This window comes from Patagioenas fasciata, chromosome Z (assembly GCF_037038585.1).
Source record: "Patagioenas fasciata isolate bPatFas1 chromosome Z, bPatFas1.hap1, whole genome shotgun sequence".
Classification (NCBI taxonomy): domain Eukaryota; kingdom Metazoa; phylum Chordata; class Aves; order Columbiformes; family Columbidae; genus Patagioenas; species Patagioenas fasciata.
In genome coordinates this window covers 27932097-27953389 of record NC_092560.1, presented here as the reverse complement: position 1 = coordinate 27953389, position 21293 = coordinate 27932097, and the positions used below count along the sequence as shown (strand labels likewise).

Here is a 21293-nt window from a genome sequence, read left to right as displayed (position 1 = left end):
TAAAGATTTATGTTAAACGTTCCTTTCAAAATATATGTATTTTATCTTCAAAATACTTTTATAAGCCATTTAGTATTTTTACATAACCTAGTTCCAGGAAATACAAGAAGCAATGTTGGAACAGAACAAATGAATCCGGTTTAGATATGCTTTAGACGTGTTTATTGTTAAAAAGAAAAGCAGACAAAATACTTTTGAAATATGAAATAAACAGTCAAACAGCATTTTAACATCAATAATGACTGTACAACTCAGTAAAGTTTTACTAAAGACATTTAAAAGCATTCCATCTTGCAAATTATAAATACAACCTGTGAAACACTTACGTAAATGCAGTTTACACATTTATAACATCAAATACACTTGATAGAAACATATTTGGAAATAAACTCTAGGTCATGGTATTATTATTTGTTCATATTATTCAATACTGTTTTCAACTAATATCCAGTTTTAACTGTAAGACTATTTTTTTAATATACTTTGCTCCTGTCACTCATCATCACACAGCTTATATCCCCACATTTTTTTTGCACAGTTTTAAAAGTGATTATTTAGTATCAGACAACCCCAATTTCTCAGTTGGAGTCATAGCAGCAACATTTAATATTTAAAGGTCAAATAAACGTGACAAAGGCCACGTATATCTGTTACAGTCCATATTATGCTAACTGTCATCATCATCACTACTACTTTGAGTCTTAGTCCATTCCCTGTAGGCCTGTCTTTTCTGAAAGCATGGTAAGGGAAGAAGAAAGCAGAAGTATTAGTTTAGAAGTATTAGTTTGTCTGGCAATTTGTTAACTATAAGCAAAATAAACCCTCAGAAAACAAAGACATTCTGAAGTGACATCCTAGCTTAGGACACAATATGAGCACATGAAATCACCCATATCCTATTTCCTTTAATCAGCTTATACAATCACTAAATCACTAATGGAAGTTTTATTCCAATCTAATCCAGTAATCTGTTGAAAATCCTATGACAGTGACTGCACTGGGGCCAGTCACCAGACCTGTATGCACAAAAATAATACGAAAGGGAAGAATAATCTCTTTTCCCCATAAGAAAAAATTGTGCTAGTCTAACTGCTTCAGAGAGAGGACAAGTAATACACTGAGTTTCGTGGAAAACAAAGAAATATCAAGTACACTTGAAGGTGAATAAGATTAAGACATCAAACATACTGTATCAGTAATTAATGTCTGAAAAAAAAATTACACATTATTTTCTGATTTGACTGTCTACAGGGAGAATTACAACCGTGTTTGGAACTTTCAAAACATTTCTTCAAGACTGGTTTTGCCTTGGAATCACCAGTAGTGAAAACTAACAAGGAACATACAATTTTTCAACTTTAGGTACTTTCAAATGGTGGGTGCCACCACAAAATTTGACAGGCATTACACAAGGCAAAGCCTTTATGCTTTTAAAAGTTGCATAATGGTGGTACTGTACTCAAACACAAAAAAGAGAAAAGTTACAACTACCTCTTACATTGCAGTAATTTATAAGGGTTTCTCAGAAAAAAAAAATGCAAGCATGTACAAATTTAAGAAGCAAAAGTGATGCAAAGTCATCAGAGAAGTCTGCACATCACAGCTGACACTGCTGGTTTGCTAGCATTTGTTTTATTGGTACACTTAAAGCAGAAAGCAGGATATTTGGGGATTAATTTTCTTACTAAAAAAAAGAAGTATTAGCAAGTAAGTTTATGTCGTTCATTGGTAGTAGCTTCTAACTATGCGCTGGTTAATACTGCCTTATAACACTAGCTTCAAATTGGAGAGGACAGGTTAAAGCTATCTCATTACAAGAAAAGCAGAAGCATACTAATTTTTAATCAAAGAACCTTCACAGTCTGCTGAGCTACATCACCAGACAATGGTACAGCAAAGATGACCCAAATAGGACAATTCTCTTTGACCAGAAAACCAAAGACACACAAATGAAATGCAAAAGAAACAGAAACAACCAAATTGGAGCTCAACACAAAAGAAAATGCTATGGCAATTCTTAGACTAAAAATCCTCTCCTAAGGCTATTTCATTCTTATCTGCTTCTCCAAAAAGCTTATTTCTGTACGAGTTCTCTAACATTTTGCTAGCACACTGTGAATCCTTCAATGTGTATTTTAAAAATTCTGTTTTCATTCATGTGATCACTAATTACTACTTTATTTCTTATATTTGAATATTTCTAAATTGCAGTTCTACTAATAACAGAGAAAAATAGAAATTTTGTAAGTTGCATGACAGTTGAAATTATTTCCACTTTGGTAGCTGAGTCAAATTTGCTTAAATGGCAGCTGAATTATTAAAGAAAAGCTGCTGCTCAGCATGTTCTTCCTGCAAACAGTATTCCACTTCAAAACTGTTTATGTTCTATCAATGGCTGAAGTATGACATACAGTTATTTTGAGTTTGAAATGTTGTTTTATATAAAATTGAGATTAAAATGTCACTGTTTAAAGTGTGTGTTATAAAATTACTAAAAAATATCTTTGGGTTTATCATCACGGTTTATAAAAACTAAAACTTAAAAACATAAAGCTTTTTAATTACACATATAAAACTTTTTCTTCTTTCAAAATGCTCTATATCTTGCACAAACTTCTACAGATATACTGGTATAAATTACAGGGTCTTTCTCAAAAGGTTTATTACAGAAACTAAAAGACCAAAGTGGTCATAAACCTAAGAAATTAAATGAAATTTCTTAACTACTGAGTTACTAGATAAGGGGTTGTAGGGTATTTAAGAAATGAGAAATTCTGTGAAATATTTAGGTAAATGTATGATGAGATAAAATGAGTGTCAAATTATCTTTTCTTCACCTGTAACATTTGACTTCCAGTTCCATCTCTTAATCTGTAAGGTCTAATAACTCCATCTTCACCAAAGAAGCGGGGTGGGCGCAGGCTTATCACATCTTCTGATGAATCTGCAACTCTGACAATAAAGCAGAAAATTTAAGGTATGTGTCAATATCTCTACTCAGCTATAATATTCAGCAAAGGCTCTAAATAATTTCACATACAAATTAAATTCAAGTACTGGAACAGCAACTGCTGTTGTCTACTTATTTTTGCATATGAATACACAGTGAGTATCTATGAAATTCTACGAAACACTAACAGATTTTACCCAGAAATCTATTTCAGAGAATGATTATTAGAAAATTAGATGGCACAGGGCAGCACACACCTGCAATTCTTAGTGTCTAAGTATTGCAATTCAAAACTTAAAAATCAAACACATCTGTGCCATAGGGAACTCCTGTTCTGATATTTTTCTTGCATTTCTCTGCTAAAGAATTTAAAGCAAAAAAACAGAAGAGACTGGTAATCTTAAGGCAGAAAAAGCGGGCCAGCTCACTAAAAAGAATAGGGACGTTAAACATCTGTATTCAGAAGAAGCTGCCAAATGCCCCCTCAAAACACTTTATCCTATTTCTTTACACATTACAGTGCAAGATCATCTACAGCAACAGGTTTCTTAAAGTGAGTCCTAACACAGTTCTCAGTTTGAACAACCAGGACAGATCCCAGCATGACCTCATAGTCTTGGAACTCATCTCATATAGCAGTAATAATATAAACAGTAACTTTGCATGCTGCTGATAAGTCCTTTGTTCCCGTATTATTTCATGTAAATCAGCAATTGAAGGAAGTCTGATCACTGAGGCTTTTAAACTCGTTTCTTTGGTAATGCTAGAAATACCCAAGATCTGATGCTGTGTTTTTCAAATGCTATCAACTGTGTATTTTTCAAAAATACACCTATTTTTATATAAATAATTTGGATAAGATTTTTTTCTGGCTCATCTGTATTAATGACAAAGTTGAGAGATCCAGAAACATTAACACAGAAGTGACACAAAGACACAATGTGCTACTGCTATTGTCTGTTTCATGCCATATGTCATTCTTCATATTGATTTTACTTACTTTTTAATACCCTGAAATGTGCTGCTTGCCATGTCTATGATTCCTCCAGTAGGTCTAGCTACTGCTCCCACTAAGCCTTTTCCAACGCCTTTGAAAAAACCAGCTGCTCCTTCTTTCTGAGCACCTAAACGGATGAAGTGCAACAAATCATTATAAAACACTGAGTTTTTCTTACAATCTTAGGAAGCTTAATTATCATTAAATTACAAATCTTATTTGGCATGCAACTGCATACTCTCCTCCACACAAAGTTCACGTAAACAACTTTTAAACTGAAAGTCAGTAGGAATATAAAATCTTTATAGAATGTTTTATAACTGAGATTTATAAGGCCTCATCAAATATCAAAAATTTACCATCATATGAATAGCACATTAATCAGAAGACGTAAACTTACCTCTTATTGGTTTTGTAACTATTCCTGTTATTCCACTGACAAAACCCTACAAAGAAAAACAAAGACGTCTTAAATATGCTTTCAGGTTATATTTTTCATTTTTTACATTTTTCTTACTACTTCTTTGGTGAATAGCCTCAAATCACATGTGCTGAACTATTCTAAAGTTCACTACAAAGTTAACAGAACTAGGGGCACTGACTTCATAGTTCCTTTCTCCTCTTCTACCCTCGTATGTTTTTCTTTAAAATTATAACTCAATCGTGGCCACGTATTTGCAAAATCAGAATTAAAAGAACAAGTAATAACTCTGGTGACTACAGCAGCGTCTATATTTCCTACTGTTTCCTGCATAAAATCCATTAATCTTAGAATATTTTTTTTTCTCCTTACAGAAACTAATCCTTTTCCACCACGAGTGATACCCTCTCTCAGACCAGTGGGCTGTTTATTCATGGCTTCTCTCCTTTTCTGCTGGTAATCCTCATCCATAGTTATTGCAGCTACTCCTTTTGCCATAGCACCAGTGATTCTCGATGCAGCACCAGCTAATCCACCTATTGGAAAATAAAACAAAGTAAAACACCAATGCAATTTACAAATATTCACCTGTACTGCTTACTATTACTTTTACCACCGTGACAATGCTGAAACTTACCAACAGCTCCCCCTACTAGAGCTTTAAGTCCCAGTGCCATTCCTTCTATAAATTCTTCAGGACCCTGGATGGCTCCCTAAGGAAAAAAAAAAAAAAAAAAAGGCATTTTTATTAAATTTCAAATAGTATGCATCCCATATTTTAAAATCTCAAATTGTTATTGGAATTATGTATATATCTAAGAGAACGAGAGTACATGACTGAGTGAGAAAGTGTGAAAGTGCACACAAGAGCACCTGTGAGAGAAATTAAGACTATTTTAAAATAATAATTCCCTGAAGTCTGTTTATTTTAAAGGCAAACAAGAAAAAAACCACAGATTTGTTTTAAAATAAGAACCATAAGGAATAGTCTTTTGCAAATTAAATGGATTACTCTCTCCTTTTTATCTTGCTTGAAGTTTCCAGTAACCTTTCCTAGCACTTTCATTTTAAATTTTCAATTCTAAACGGAAAGTTAAAACCAAAAAAAGGTATTAATATATTCCCGTTTTCAACACAATTCGTATCTATCTACCTGTGCTACATTTTACAAGGAGGTAGCAAAGATTTTTACCTGGTAAGGTTCATAGAAGAATGCCTCTACACCTTCAGACAAGCCTCTTATGAATCCAAATGGATTACCCAAGACATCAAGGCCAAGAATAAGAACATACATCTGTTTAATAGCCTAAAATAAAAACAGTTATTGGTAAAAATATTTCAGAAATTACACTAAACCAAAGGCAAACAGTGTAGTATAACTAGATTAGGGAAAAAAAAAAAAGTGAAAGTAACATGAGTTTAATATAATTATTTGGAAGAGTAGTTGTATTAAAAAAGATCTTATAGTGAGTAAAGCATATTGTCAGCCAAATAAACGTAACTTCTTATGAGCATTTCACAAATAACTGACATTAATGGTCTTGAGATTTTACAAAGCAAGAACATTACCTACATTTCTTTAATACTACAAGACAAAATGTGCATGCGCTGAGAAAATTTTGTTCATTGTCACTGCAAAATGTTACAACTACATGAAAGGTAATTTGATTTTAAAACAAAAATTGAGTGGCTCATAGGAGATTTCAAGTTTTCCCTCTGGGAAAACGAAGGAACAGAGAACAACAGATAACTTGTTCCCCAATTAAAACCATGTTTGTTTTTTCTCTCCTTTAAAGACAGACAGAGCACTGAATTGACATGTCCAAAGAATCCCTTATTAATGATGGATGAAAACGACTAATTCTTTCATGCAAAAGTGTGTCTGCTGGATTCTCTCCTCTGTATACTGTTCAGGTCATGCCATCCAAAGGCCAAAAAGGGAACATAATTCATATACTGTTAATGCCCAAGAAAAAGCATCAACAGTTTGATGCTGATTCTTCTCTTTCAGAGCTGCATTGTGTTTCCTTCCACTATCCCTTCCAGCAAGTTGTTTTGTTATCCATGCCACTTTTCCTCAAGTCATAATTTGGAAAACAGTACTTGCTCCCAAAATAAAGGCAACAGAACCCAACAAACTAATAACTGTTTTGTATGTCTTTATGTATTTAACCTCTGTACAAACATTCAAGGTTGAAAGTAATTTTATTTGTTTTCACAGAGCCAAGGCACAAAGTCGTGCTTTCAAAATAAAAATATAATGAAATATTGAAATTTAAGTATTCTAACCTGTTTTGAATAATGCCTTACAACAGCTGATTGGAGCTGTTGTGTAGTACAGAAGTGATAGCTGAGTTCAAAGAATGCCAACCTACAAAAGATAAAAAGTAAGTCCTTATTACGCAGATCAAAAAAAATCTAACATATCTAATATTGGGTTAACTTTTGGAAGCAATCCTTACAATCATATTTTTAACCTACTTAAAGACAACATCTTGTACGTCTGTGAGGGTGGCCCCTATGCTCTTCAGCAGGAGATTCAAGGACTGAAGTGGTATCAATTCATTCTTTCTTTCCTCTTTATTACTATCTTCTCCACCCGTGCTGAGTGAAAAGCTTAAGTGTAACTAAAGGATAAAAACAAGATTGGGAAATAATATGGTTGGTAATTACAAGTATTGTATTTCTATCTTTATAATCTTTTAGATGATTTACAAATTAAGACATTTCTAATCCTGAATGAAACCTGACTGACTTCAAAACACAGAACATAAATACACCACATAGTGCAATAAAAAAACAGTGACATTCAAAGTAGAACAGAATAATTGAAACTACCTTTGAGAAAACATGAACTTGAAATTGCTTCTGCATGTTTTCAGACAAGGACTCCAGAATATTTTAGCTATAATTTAGGTTATTAGCTTGTTTCCAAACTTTTTGTTTCTATAACTAATATCAAATAATCAAAGTAGACTGAAAATAATGTAGCATGGTGTCCAAGCAAGAGTGAGAAACAAAAGCCTGAAAACAAATAATTATTAACACAAGTTTTAGAGGTGTTAAATAAATACTGGAAAAGGTATACAAGAAAAACTCCACTTCTCTAGACTTGAATTAATCAAAGCATCTGTTTCACAGAAATTAAGGTGACAGTCTCAAAACAGAAAAACATTCAGGAAAATTGCGTGAAGGGCTCTATACTGGAGTCAAAAACCAAAAACTGCTTTTCCAGAGAGTAACAATAAAGCAGAAAACGTCACTGCGCAGTAATGCTGGTTTTATATGTTTTTTAGAAATTATGTCATTCCCCAATCTGCACCACACTGCACACAAACTATAGCATGTTGAAAGGATCTCTTGAATAATAAAAAGATTACTGTATATGAAGGAAGTCATGGATAGGAATGAAATAATGAACTTTTAATGCAAAGATTCAATACATATTTATGTGAACCCCATAAGTTACTGGTAACAGCGAAAGCACTTTTCCAGGACATTTTCATTCTATTTTTGATCACCTCTATGCTTATTCATTTCCAGTGTGCACGACCCTGCATGAGACAAAAATCCTTCATTTTGAAAGCAAACACAAGCTGTACTGTGAAAAAGGTATACCTTAATCGGAGAGATATGAAAGTATTCATACAAGCTGATTTGTGATGTATCCATTGATGACACACTCATCAGTTCTTCTTGAAGAGATTCCACATCTTTTTTGAAAAGTTCTAGCTGTGAATGCATTTCCAAAAAAACATTAATTTAAAATTTAGAGTATGTAAAACTATCATGATTTATCACTGAGATGTAATACTTTGACTAGTACTACTTACACTCTACTGATCTTATTTTTTTAATTAAAAACTTGGCATTTTAGAGGACTTTTAACTAGATTTTATTTACTGCCTCTTTTTTTTTTTTTGTATGAAGAGGAGGAAACGTAGGTATAAAAACTATCCACCATACATTTATTTCATAGTAAAAACAAAGAAACAAATAAACAAAATATATGAAAGTTCAAATACCAAATATTTTCAAGTAAAGTCTGGACAACATTTACCTGTGTCAAACAAAAGGCATGTATATATATATACACACACACACATACATATATATATATACACACACACACACACACACCCTTTTGAACACATAATATAGCGCATAGGTTTTAAATACAAAAAACTACACAAAAGACTATTTTCTGTTACATAGAAACTACACTTTTACGTATTCTGAGAAAACCTCCATCTAGCCCTTTTCTCCTTCAAAATAGTTCCTTTGCAAAAGTTGTAGAAGAACTGGCCAACTACAAAAAACATTTTAAGATTTTTAAATCAACAATTCTAAAGCCATAGTCAGAAAAGACCTAACCAGCCAAAGAAACAGAAGTTGTAACCGAAAATAATGTGATAAGTCCTTTCAGAACAGTAAACCCAGCTACCACCTTGCTAATTAAACAAGTCAAACAGTCAAGGCACTAAATTTCAAGTAGGGGTCAAATACTAAATTCATGCCCCGCAATTCCACTAAAAATGCCTCCTCTGATCTCTGGATTCACCTCTTAATGCTGGTCTCAAATCATTCGTCTTTTGACTGGGAGGGGAAGAGAGAATAAAATACAACTATGTATTTTTTCTACTACACAACCATGTATTGAAAATTAACATAATTCTTCAAACTACCACAATTATCTAGAATTCACAGGTACACCTGGCACGAACAGATGTAACAGACCCTAACATACGGCTGGGAGCGACTAGCTTAGACTACATATTCCTGCACATGAAAATACAGTGACATTTCTGAAACAATTCTAAAGTAACATTATTAATGTTTATTTAATCTCTGCTTTGTTTAAGGAATCCTTCACATTTCCTTATATTTCATACACCATAATGAGACTGCTCATTCTTACTATTTATATTTTTAGAGATGTTTAATTAAGCTGATGACACTTCAGAAAATTGGACTCATCCAGCCTTTAAAAAAATTGCATTACTAAAGTTTTGCTTCAAGAGTTTATAATATAAAAAGACTATATATTATAGAAATACATACCTAGGTCCTGATTTGGAAAAAGGTGACCCTCAGAGAGGATCTCAGTCTTGAAGTTCAAATTTTACTTAAAACTTACATTATCACCAAGAAATAAGAGTTCCTTAGTCAACAAGCAATTAATACGTTTTGTGAGTCTTTGCAAAACTGTGGTGCCACTAGAACTCTGCAAAGAATCCACAGGCTTCAAATTACAGCAGCAGCAAAGACAGATGACTAGGAAGAACCAACTAGTTCTTCATGCCTGACAACCCCAAACTCAAGGTAACCACTTACGTGTTGTGTGAACTGGAAAGTACATTTAGTTTTCCTTTATCACACGCCAGAAACCAAGCTACAAATAATCCACCAAAATCAGGATCTTCTTTTTCAAATTCAAAGCAAACAACTCCTTAAGAAATGTAAGTAGGAAACTGAGGGTATATTTAATACATTATATCACGCAAGAGCAGCAAATTTACTTAGATGAAAATACGTATTAAACTACAACCCATAGTGGACAAGTTTTACAGGAATTTGTTCTGCTCTAAACTCGGAAATTCTAATAAGATCCCTATCTTGCTTGAAATGTTATTCCAGGAATTAATTCCATTGTTCCACACTTTCTTCTAATTTTCAATTTATGTTTACAATGGAGTAACTTTTAAATATTTTCTGCTTATTTTAGTATAAACCCTGAGCAGTAATACTTCTTTAATTTCTGATGTGTAGATATGGGGAAATAAAAGCAAAGTAAGTTGCCTTTCCAGCACAGCTTTCACTTGCCACAGTAAGACAATACCTCTTACTGCATCATCAAAAAGGACTTTTTCCTCTACCCATCCAGGCAGATCTTTCATGCAAATATTTCTGGTTCATTTTTCACTAGCAGCATTTTTGAGATAACGACAAAACCAGCAAACTTTCCTCTAAACAATTTCTTATCAGTTAGTTGTGTACTGACATTCAAGTTTCAATACTCTTAACAAGAAGAGCATACCCAATATACACCAGAACTCCATCATATCTATAAAGATTATCACTTCTTTTTTGTTTGTTTGTTTTCTTTGGCAAATCCAAGAAACTCTGTCTCCTCTGCTGCTTTATGGTTGTATCAGAAGTTTTCATTATTATTTCCCAAGCAGAACACCTTGTACTTCATACTACTATATTTTATTTTATTTCTACTGTTCCTTTGCACAAACCCCTCCCATTCTCCCTGTACAGTAATTGAATTCCATCCCACTGCCCTCTCCTCTCCACTTAGTATCACCATGTCAACTACATCATCTTCAAATTTTATACTTTTGCACAAAATTACCAAAATCACTTTTACTTTCTAATCAGCCTCTCTCTCCATTCCTTTCACATTCTCTTGCTCTCGTGGAAAGGCAAGTTTCAGTGATTTTCTGACCAAGGTTTTCCTAGATTTATTTTAATTTTTTTAAATAAGCTGCAATAAGGCAAATGGAATTATTTTAACTTCCTTCCTGTCTTGGGTTCTTAATTAACTGATCCATCAGGCATTAGCCAGACCAGAGAATTTACAACAGCATTAGTGTCATTCTTTTCAGGAGGTTCTGCAGCATTTTTTGCACAGAATGCAAGATGAGGATAAAGGAAAGAGTTTACTGTTTGCCGCAGGCAACGGTAACTCTTAAAACCCTCCCAGCTACAGATTAGTTGCAGACACAGCAGTTAACCAGTGTTATGGACACAGAAGTCCAGATCATTGTGTTTTGTTGTTATTTTTGTTTGTGGTTGTTTTTTTTCTTCTTCTTTTCCTTTTTATTTTTTTTTGAATACAAGATGAATAATTACAACTTAAAATCTATTAATCTTTAAACAACAAAAAGTTTCTACCTCTTGGTCACTCAGCACATCAGCCTGTGTGAAGAATTCAACCAGTGCATACAGAAAACCAAGATCTAATCTGAGATCCATCTCTTGAATCAGGACCTTAAAATACCTGCACATGAAAAAGAAACACAATTTATAAGGTATTTTATGAAAATGTGTAACACATAAAATTTAATATAGGGTATTTAGTCCACTTGCGTATTGCCTTCAAATACTTGGTTTTTTTGAGGGATTCACCACTACTGGTGAAAAGAGGGCTTCCCATAGTTGTGTGAGATAAACATGTTTCCTCTAACAAGAACTATTTTAATCAAGTAGCAGTATTTAAAACTGTATATAGCACTGTTAAATACAGAGGTTTTGTTAAATTACAAAAGACTAAGAATCTGCATTAAAAGACACTTAAAAATCCTTGCTGATAATAAAGGGGACTGAGCTTTCATCTATCTTTATGTGCTCTGACCTTTCCAAGAATAAGCTGGTGTAAAATTCTCTTGCATTATGCTTGCCCCTAGAATAACTTTAGTTTTAAAGCTTGCTTAAACATAATCAATAGCAAAAGAGAAGGAACATGTCAAAAATACTTACTTAATATGAGATATTTGTGAGTGTCCTGCAGTTCTCATGACAATACTGACATCGGTAAATGGTTTTGGTGCTATCAAGTTGTAAATAAAAAGAGATCAGCACAGATTTTTATAAGACATACATACCCTTATTTTTTAAAATTAAAATGTCACATATGTTCAGGATTTTCTCAATCCTGTAAAGCAGGATTACATAATGGATATGACTGGCAAACAACTAAGTCAGGGAAAAAAAAAACAGGAACAGAAAGGAACACGAAAACAACGATGAAATAGAAATTCAAAATTCTATTTCACTGATCTCTGAAAATGTAACATTTTCTTTTACAAGCAAACAAATATTGATATAATCTTAGACTTGAATAATTTCCCTTGTAATGGAATAGGATTTTCCAACAGCAGATACAAAAACATAACAAAAAAAATAATTCCACAGATTTATGCTCTCAAGCCTTAAATTGATCATATTAAGAATGAACACCTCACATCATAGTAGCTTCTGTACAAAATTGCAAGCAGTATTTTTTGTCTCAATCCAAAATCCCTGCTGAGATTACTCTGGTCTTCCAAGTGACTTTTCCCAGTGTGAGTTAATTGAATACTGCAATTCATCACCTAGTAAATGGACATTAAGCTCTATGCTCCTAGCAACAGAGAACTTGAAAGGCTCCATACAAAGTAGGCAAAATATAATTTGCCATCTACAGAGCTTATAAATGGTGCCTCACATAGCAATTTTGAGTTTAGACTGGCATTGGCACACATTCTTTTCCTTATTAGCTGTGTTTTTTCAGATAGGTCACTAGGTCATCTATTGCATGCAAGCAAAGAAAAAATAAACAACATGATTAAGATAAACAATTTATTTGGGGCATTAAGGAAAAATGGGATGACTAAAGATGAAAAGTGAATCCTCACTGCCCTGGCACTGCAAATGCAAGTAATACAGAAACAGTGCAACAAATTCATTACCATCGAGATAAGAAACGATTTGATCTTTTCCTATTTTCAGCACGCAATCCTTCTCCTGTATTAGTCAGTATTAAGTTTTAATTGCTGTCTGAATGCAACAGCCTAAAGCCTTTCATAAGCTTGATCCGTATGTAACTTCCACATTATGCTCTCCAAGAGCACTGAATTAGTGTGCCAGAAAGATGTGCTTAAAAGGTATGGTATCAATGGATGAAAGAAATCGGGTTTTCTTCTAACTGTTAACTGTTTAAATGACTTTCTGTTTATCGTCTGTGTAGAGAAAACTGCTTCCTTATCTCTAACATTAGTATTTGTGTTCTCTGTAGTCAGTAAGCTTATACAGACTTCATCTTATGAAAGTAACATGGTTAACTTCAGTACAAAAAAAAAAAAGTTCTTGCCATTTTAGAAGTAAGGATTATGTTAAACCAGAACAACAAACCTGAATCCAAGGTGATGGACTTTGGAGGTTTAATAGGATAGAACACAAAGGGAAATATGGCTCCAGGAATCTGGTTTTGTATCTAATAGTGGTAAGGACAGGACAAGGCACAGAACATTAGCTTTCCAATAGTGAAATATTTTAAAATCAGGACACACACAGGAATTATGAACATTACCTATAGCATTCCAACAATTAAAAAGCAGAAAAAAAAAAAAGCTGCTGTTGTGGTTCAAAATACCTCTATTTTCAAAATAAAATAATCCAGTCCAAACAGTCTATAAAAGCTTTTATAAGTTAGTGGTGATCAATGCTATGCAGAATTTTTGCAAAGGATTTGTTTTGAAAAACTTGAACATATGCAAGACAACAAATTGTACTTTTTTTTGGTTGGTGGTAAGAAAAGCCAAAAGCGAAAGCACAGGAGATGAATGGTAAATGTTGTCTCATGTCATAGTTGTCTCTTGCTTTATTTTGTTTGGGTTTTTGTTGTTGGTTTGGTTTTGCCTTTTTTTTTCCCCAGCAACATTTAAGTAGTATTTCCAAAGACTGAGAAAAAACGATGTAAAAGGCAATGAGTATACTCAAATGCAAAACATAACAAATCCAAATAATTGTAAAAATAAATCTAACTTTCCATAAAAGTCACTTTTTCTTAACAAATAACTCACTTTTTTTTTGACAAGACTCACCTGTATCCTGTAAATTTGAATTCTGAAAGACTTCTGATGTGCAGATGAACTGTATTCTACTTTTAAAGCTGGCAGATAATTCCTTCTGATAGGAATCTCATTTGGTTGTTGAATTTTCATGTTCATTCCATTAGGGGTTAAACATACCTATTGTATTATCAAAGAAAATTTGGTATGCTGTGTGTTTCAAAAGATTGTTTTTTATAATATACTTCACAATTTACACTGTTCATTAACATTTTAAAGATAGCTTAGCAGCAAAAGTTTTGCAGCTTTTGTCATAAATTTCAATAGAAGTAAAGCTACAAAATATGAATTATTTGGGGGACTACTACATGGCTTTCTACAGTCTATGACTGAGGAAAAAAAAATCTCATTTACTTATACCATATTCATTTACCTACACCACATTTCTCATGAGTAGCAAGGGCAGCAGCATTTGGATCATAATATGCTTCTACATTCCAGAATAATTCCTGGAATGATTTTTTCATATGTATACAGTTGAATTACACAGTTGAATTATCCCACAATAAGGCACTTGAAAAATACATGGTTTTGTACTAAAACACACAAATCCCAAACTAACATCCTGACCACCTCCCTGGTATAACAAATGAACCAAATATAAAGCTTTTTTACAGTAGTTTTATGCCTATTTAGTCTCATAATCTGCAAAAATATTACACTTCAATTTCTAAGTTAGAGGCTAACAACAAGAACTCTGTAGCAAGCTTTCAAATGTCTATGGATTTTTTTTTTTCCCAAAGATTGATTTTCTAGCTAGAGTTTTCAAATGGATTAGGTAAGTCAATCATCTCAAATTTTCACTGGAAATTTCTTCAAAGATAGTAAAATCAATAAATTATCTTTTTTTGTGTATTTACATGTAAACAACAAAATTAGAGAACTATCAGTATTACCAAAACATTTGATTCCAACTCAACAATCTTATTTTCTGAAGGGCTTAGCTCACTGTACTCTTTGAATTCTTGCTCTAATTTATCAGTCTGCTTAACACTCATTGGTCTCCATCTTGATTTCTTCTTGGGTTTCGTCTCCCAAACCACATCAGAACTTTGAAAACAAAACAAAGGAGCAAGAAAGAAGGATTAGCTGTTTCAAAAAAAAGTTTTGCCCACCATAGCATGGCTCTCACAGAATGAGAAGCCAGATCATAAAGCACTACTGTAGTAAATAAAAGTGACCCACAACACCCACTGCCTTCTTGGTACTAAGTAGAAAGCCAGTCTCTTCAATATAATGCCAAAAAGAGAAGTGAAAAGCAAATCTGCATAACTCCCCACTTGCATGAAGATGGGTATGTGAGGATACTTAATCAGAAAGCTCAGCTGCAACAGCACTGGCATCCGTTATTCTACAATCTCCATGCAGTTTTCTGCATACAACCCTGTATGTATTTTGGCATACCTGAATTTGCTCAAAATTGAGAAATTATTCAAGTCAATATGAAATGCCTCCTGAATTACCTGTACTTTGATAGCTAATTTCTTCACTCTTTCGTTGTAAACCAATATATGGTTTATGATGGGGGGTTGTTTTTTGGGGGTGTTTGGTTTTTAGTGGTGGATTTTTGGTTTTTGCTTGTGTTTCTGTTTGGTTTGTGTTTTCTGTTTGTTTCATTTTTGGATTTTGTGTCTGTATGTGGGGATTTTTTTTAATGGTATTCCAAAATGAGTGATTTTCTTTTGTCTCTTATTTTTATTATTAATCAAGCAACAAAATAATTAAGCATCCTTAATAGGCACCAGACTCTTTTCTGCTTAATTCCACTGCTTCTATGAGAAGCTTACATGTCTGATTTCACCTTACAGTCCAACAGAAGGCATACCACAGGGCACAAACCAAAACTATCAGACAGGTGGAGGGCATTTCCACAAGTTATTCTATAGCCCACAAATACATAGCTTTTCAGACACAGTCCCCTAATCCAATACACCTGCATCTGTGCTCAGATACATCAATTGCAGAACCACCAAAAAAAAGGCAAGCTAAAGAGCAAACCAACTGCTATAAAACAGAGTACCAACTTGAAATTATTGTGAGTTTTCCTTTTCTTTTTTCGCTCTCCCCCATTTCTCCCCCACTGTGCTGTCATCTCAGAACTAGCATGATGAAACTTGTTTCTGCATCAAGTAAGATACAAACTGCCTTTTCTGTTCTTTTTATAACAAGGCATTCACAAATGGGAACATTACAGATAACCAGGGTTTTTTCACTGTACCCAAGGAATCATCTCATACCCTCAGACAGAGCTCTCATGAGTTTGAAATCAACTCAGGGTTTTAAAAAGAAAACAACACCAACTATAAGCATTGTTCGACTACTGACTATGGATAACTGCTTCCAAAAAACACTGATTTGGTGAAATCTAAACACTACTTCGAATCTAGGCAATTAGCTACCCCTTTCAATAGAGTGTTTCCACTGTCTAGATAGTTATCAGAGCTCACTTTCTCAGGTGAGGCTAAGCACTGGGATTTTCTTTGTAAATGACAGATGTGAATACATCAAGTTTACCTGTATGTGAATTTTTTTTTGTTTGTTTGGCAGTGCAGTGTTAAGAATTAATCAAGAGAAAAAAAATCTCAACCTAGCTACCTCACAGCTATGAGTACATGGAAGCGTGTTGGTTACAGCACTGATACACAAGTGTCCCTTGAGCATTCTAAAAAGCTCCTGTGTGAATACATGATAGTACACGTTTCTTAAGCATTACGTAGTTACTTTTCTGCTTCCCTCTGAAATCTTATAGCAGAAAGCCTGAAGTACTAGAGCCTTGGAGTCACCATCATTTCTCAAAAGAACTACAAGCTGTTACTACATCAGAAATTTCAACACAGAATTCAGCAACTTGTTTCTGTAACGAAGAGAGAAAATTCCACTGACACCAGCTACCTGCAGTCCTTACATGTTAAAACTCTATTACCACCCCCCAAACTACATGGACAGGAAATACTTTTGTTCAGTGTACTGGGCAGTTTGCCACACAGAGTTTACAATTATGTGTTGCAAAAACACATACATCCAAATACAGAAAGCATATACGTTAGTATAACACATAGTGAAAAACATTTCTTACTACAACAGGAAAACAATCGTTTAGACCTTCTTCCATTGCACCCCAAAATGAAATTCAGTTAGTGAAAACATCGGAGGTTAAACATTATAAACTGTTGGCACACAAAATACGTTACCTTGTAATTCCAATGTAAGACACCTCTTGCTTTGTGTAATTATTAACCAACGAAATTCCAACATCTTGCAAAGATAGAACAATTTCTTGTTCTGCTAGCTCTGCTTTTACACTTTCATATGCCAATTTAAATACCTTCTCATCTTCAGTGATTAGGACAATACGCTGCAAACCTTCAAAAAATGACACTAAATAGACCACTTTTCTACAATCCAGGCTGAGTATTTCCATTTTGTCCTACAAACAAGACAGGAAAAGTCGTTACAACTCTATTCGTCATTCTACCCCACAAGAAAATGCAAAAGTCTTAGTAGCATGAACAACAATAGAAAGCATTTTTATAGATCCAGGAAAACAATAAAATCGTTAATGATCAAGTTTTACAGTAGCTCTCACACACACACTTTTGAACTGAAGACAATGCTTATCAGCACAAGCCAAGCTCTAGCAAACAGAGTGTTGTTACTGCTCTGTGTTCGAACCCCATAAATGAGATTGTTGATTATACTCATTACATACAGAATTTCATATATACACTGATGATCAGGATAATAAACCAGACAGCATTAACAGAAGATTTAGATAACCATACCTCTTTTGGTGTAATTTCCTCAGTTCTATTTCCACATTTCCATTTCAACTTTCTAGATCCTGCTGGGTCTGCCCAAGTGTACAGTACTGCCTTATTTGGCTGAAGACAGTCTTCCAATTCACTGAGGGAGCTAGAACAAAGTAACATTAAAATAACAATGAATATTTATGAATATTTTATAATATTTTATTTTATATGGCTTTTGCATTCTAGCATTTCAAAAAGAATACTTCAATAACTTTTTCAAATAATGAAAAGGAAAGCTTAAAGCAACATTGTGCATGAAAAAGCACGCCCAAAAAATTCTCAAAACAATAATAAAAACAGTATTTATACTTCAAAATAGATATCTATACTTGAAAAATAAAGTATACACAGTAGATTTTTAACTACTCATTTTCTTTTCCTCTTGTGATTAACATGGAAACATTATGTGGACAAAAAAAAAACCAAACCAAACTAGAGCTTACAAGCTGAAAGGAAAACCCAGGATTTCGCTGCCTAACATTAATATTCCAAGAGAACAAAGATGTGTTCAAAATCCATTGTTTAGAAAAGGTTTCCCCTATGTGACTTCTTGAAGGGAAAAAAGCAGACTCTTTAGGATCTGGATACAGTGGATATTGTCAGATAAACTGATTTTAAACTCCATTCCGTCTCACCCCCTCACATACAGTCTAATTGTCTTCGTCAGCTCTCTGAATGGAGCTACGTCAGGAGGGGAAGTAGAAAATGAGGTTCTGATCTCTCTTCCATGTGATCCAGTGAGAAGACATATGGGAAAGGTTTAAAGCCATGCTAGGGGAGGTTTAGACTGGACAACAGAAAGCAGGTTTTTTTTATGGAGAAGGTGGTCAAACACTAAAACAGGCTTCCTAGAGAGATGAGTGAAGCCCCAGACCTGTCACTGTTTAAAGGCATTTGGACAATGCTTTAATTTTCTGGTCGGTGCTGAATTGGTCAGACAGTTGGAACTAGGTGATCATCATAGGTCCCTTCTAAGTGAACTATTCTATTCTATTCTATTCTATTCTATTCTATTCTATTCTATTCTATTCTATTCTATTCTATTCTATTCTATTCTATTCTATTCTATTCTATTCTACATTGTTCATTACAAGTTACATACATACTTATTAAATTTACACTAAGAATGCCCAAAAGCCAACTAAAAAGATAAAAATCACTAATCTTTACAAATAAAAACTAACGCAAACAATGGACTGCATTCCTCAGACAAACATAAGCATACAGCTGCAAGCCTAGTTTGCCGAGCAGCTTTCACTTTTCAAGTGAAAATCTTTAAACAGTGCTCTGATTGACTAAGAGGAAAAAATAGTAAAGGCTGTTATGCTTTCAAAAAGAAACAGGTCAAGAATGCTGCAGCTATGTTTACACTTTTCAGCACTGCACAGTATCTGGATACAGTAGAAAAGCCTTACAAAGACATTCCAGCTTCAGAACAGAACCAGTGTAGTTGCATGCAGATGCAGAAAAAAATTTTCACTGATTACAGATAATTCATATATGTTAAAATCATCTTAGTTTCGGTCTGGCTTCACAAAATTTATGTAACTACCCATCCATTTTTCAGTCCACTCCCTCATCTCTCACATAACTTTTTAACCTATTATTTCAACTGAATCTCAACTAAATATGATAAAACAGTAAAAATCTCAAATCTGATTACAAGTAATTTGTTAATTATTCTGCACAGTTAGCACCTGCACCATTCCAGAAAAGCCAAGCACATCCTTTCCCCCACCACAAATACAAAGGAATGTAGAGGGCAAATCCACAAAATTTATATAAAGAGAGACCACAAAACATCTTTTTTACTTGTAGAAACAGGCAACTATCGCCATCTAAACCTGCTCTGCTAACCATAATTCCTTCAATTTATAAAACAGATATTTTACAGCCATTTCTTTTACAATAGCCTTCTTTTCAAAATAGGCATGCTTACAATACATTAAATAAGAGTTCACCTGTTTCCATGCAGACATTCACACTAAAACTCCTTTTACATACCTTTGTCCATACTCAATAATTTCCTCTTTAGTATGGTTTATCAACAGAAATGGAGCTGCACCATCATGGTAATTGGAAAAGGTAATCACTGTAGAGTGTTCGGTCAGGTTTACATCCACTGTAATTCCTCCAAGCTATCAAATGTAAAAATTACAAAGTAAATAGCAGTGGAATAAATTTCTAGTAAAAAAATTTTAATTTAAGTACTTCAGAAAACCTTTACTCTCATAAGATAAAACCGTCAAACAGTTAAACAAGCAACCTGTCTTAACATAATTTTAAAATACTTTCCTGCTCCAGCTCCTAGGTAACAGGCTTTGCACTTTGTAATCAAAACTCAGGAGTTCTGTACGGTGAAAATTTAGACTGGTAGTAATCTTTCTTGAATAATTCATACTCATTAATGCCCTCCAAAACATTCTAATATTAAACCACTCATATTTAAAAAACTACTGCTAGAGAAACTATATGTAACATAGAAGTAAATGTAGTGGAGTCAAAGTTACTTCTCAAAGTAACTTAGTGTTACTTTAGAACTAATGTAAATATTTCTCAGCCTCAGCTAGAGAACATTAACAAAACAATCTGTGTTTTATCTCCCATAGATCTCCTTTGCAGAGAAGCGCTTAAAACGAAACACCTACTTATATCTGTGTGTACAATGAGAATAATAATAATACACTTGCACACACATGATCTTTTCCCCAGCTAAGATTTTTCAATACTTGATTGTATGGGAAGACAGAAAGTTTTGAGAACAGAAATCAAAGGTTTTTTTTTACCTATTTTCTGAAGGCAACCATTTACCTTGTTGTCCAAATGCAGTAGCAGACAGTTTTCTTGCTTATCAAAATTTATTTTCTTTGGTGGGAGATTAGAATTTTCAACTCTAACAAGAAGTTTGTTGGCATCACTTTCAGGCCAAAAGGGAATGCACTAGAAAAAAAAAAAAAAATCAGATCTTTTCAAGTGAGATAAGCTAGATATTAAATTGTCTTTGCTTTAGCCCAAAGTTCATCTATTCATATTCTACCAAAAAAGTGTAGTGAGTTAGATCAGAAACTCTATTAAGAAACCTAAAAGTAACTACTTACCTGACCACAATAAATTACAAGAAGTCGGAAATTATTCAGACTACAGTGAGGAAACTGAGGAGGTAAGGAGCTAAAAGTGAAAACCTTAAGACTTCATATGCACACAAACAAATAGATATAAAATGGATAATGTAAAAGAAATCCAGAGTGTAAAGCTGAGCATGGCTACAACACCGAAATGGCCAAGCTCATTACAAAAGAAAATGGGAAACGGAGGGGTAAACGGAAGGCAAAATGGAAAAAAAAAAAAGACAAAACCATTCTTCCATGAACAGACCTCTTGTCAAACAAGTCTAAATTACAAGTCCATCTGACAGTGACAATCAATGAAAAAAAAAGGGATATCAGCATAAATACATCCCATAGTAACTTGAGTATACAGGACATCAGCTTACTAATTG

The 21293-nt window shown here is 33.7% G+C and overlaps 1 protein-coding gene across 4 annotated transcripts in view; it reads right to left on the bottom strand.

Moving 5' to 3' along the window:
* Window positions 1-21293, bottom strand: part of VPS13A (vacuolar protein sorting 13 homolog A) — a 106197-nt gene that overhangs the window by 15270 nt on the left and 69634 nt on the right. For 3 of the 4 annotated variants that reach the window (XM_065860129.2, XM_071802434.1, XM_071802436.1), the window contains 18 exons: window positions 20606-20734; window positions 19799-19932; window positions 17768-17897; window positions 17177-17412; window positions 14882-15035; window positions 13959-14105; window positions 13267-13348; window positions 11854-11923; window positions 11269-11374; window positions 7987-8100; window positions 6850-6995; window positions 6658-6739; window positions 5561-5674; window positions 5006-5081; window positions 4741-4904; window positions 4348-4393; window positions 3951-4074; window positions 2838-2952 (listed from right to left, as the gene is read on the bottom strand). In XM_065860129.2, coding sequence (XP_065716201.1) covers window positions 2838-2952; window positions 3951-4074; window positions 4348-4393; window positions 4741-4904; window positions 5006-5081; window positions 5561-5674; window positions 6658-6739; window positions 6850-6995; window positions 7987-8100; window positions 11269-11374; window positions 11854-11923; window positions 13267-13348; window positions 13959-14105; window positions 14882-15035; window positions 17177-17412; window positions 17768-17897; window positions 19799-19932; window positions 20606-20734 — 2169 coding nt within the window. Of the gene's footprint in view, window positions 1-145; window positions 731-2837; window positions 2953-3950; window positions 4075-4347; window positions 4394-4740; window positions 4905-5005; window positions 5082-5560; window positions 5675-6657; window positions 6740-6849; window positions 6996-7986; window positions 8101-11268; window positions 11375-11853; window positions 11924-13266; window positions 13349-13958; window positions 14106-14881; window positions 15036-17176; window positions 17413-17767; window positions 17898-19798; window positions 19933-20605; window positions 20735-21293 lie in introns of those variants that run through there. The other variant, XM_071802435.1, reaches the window with a different exon arrangement.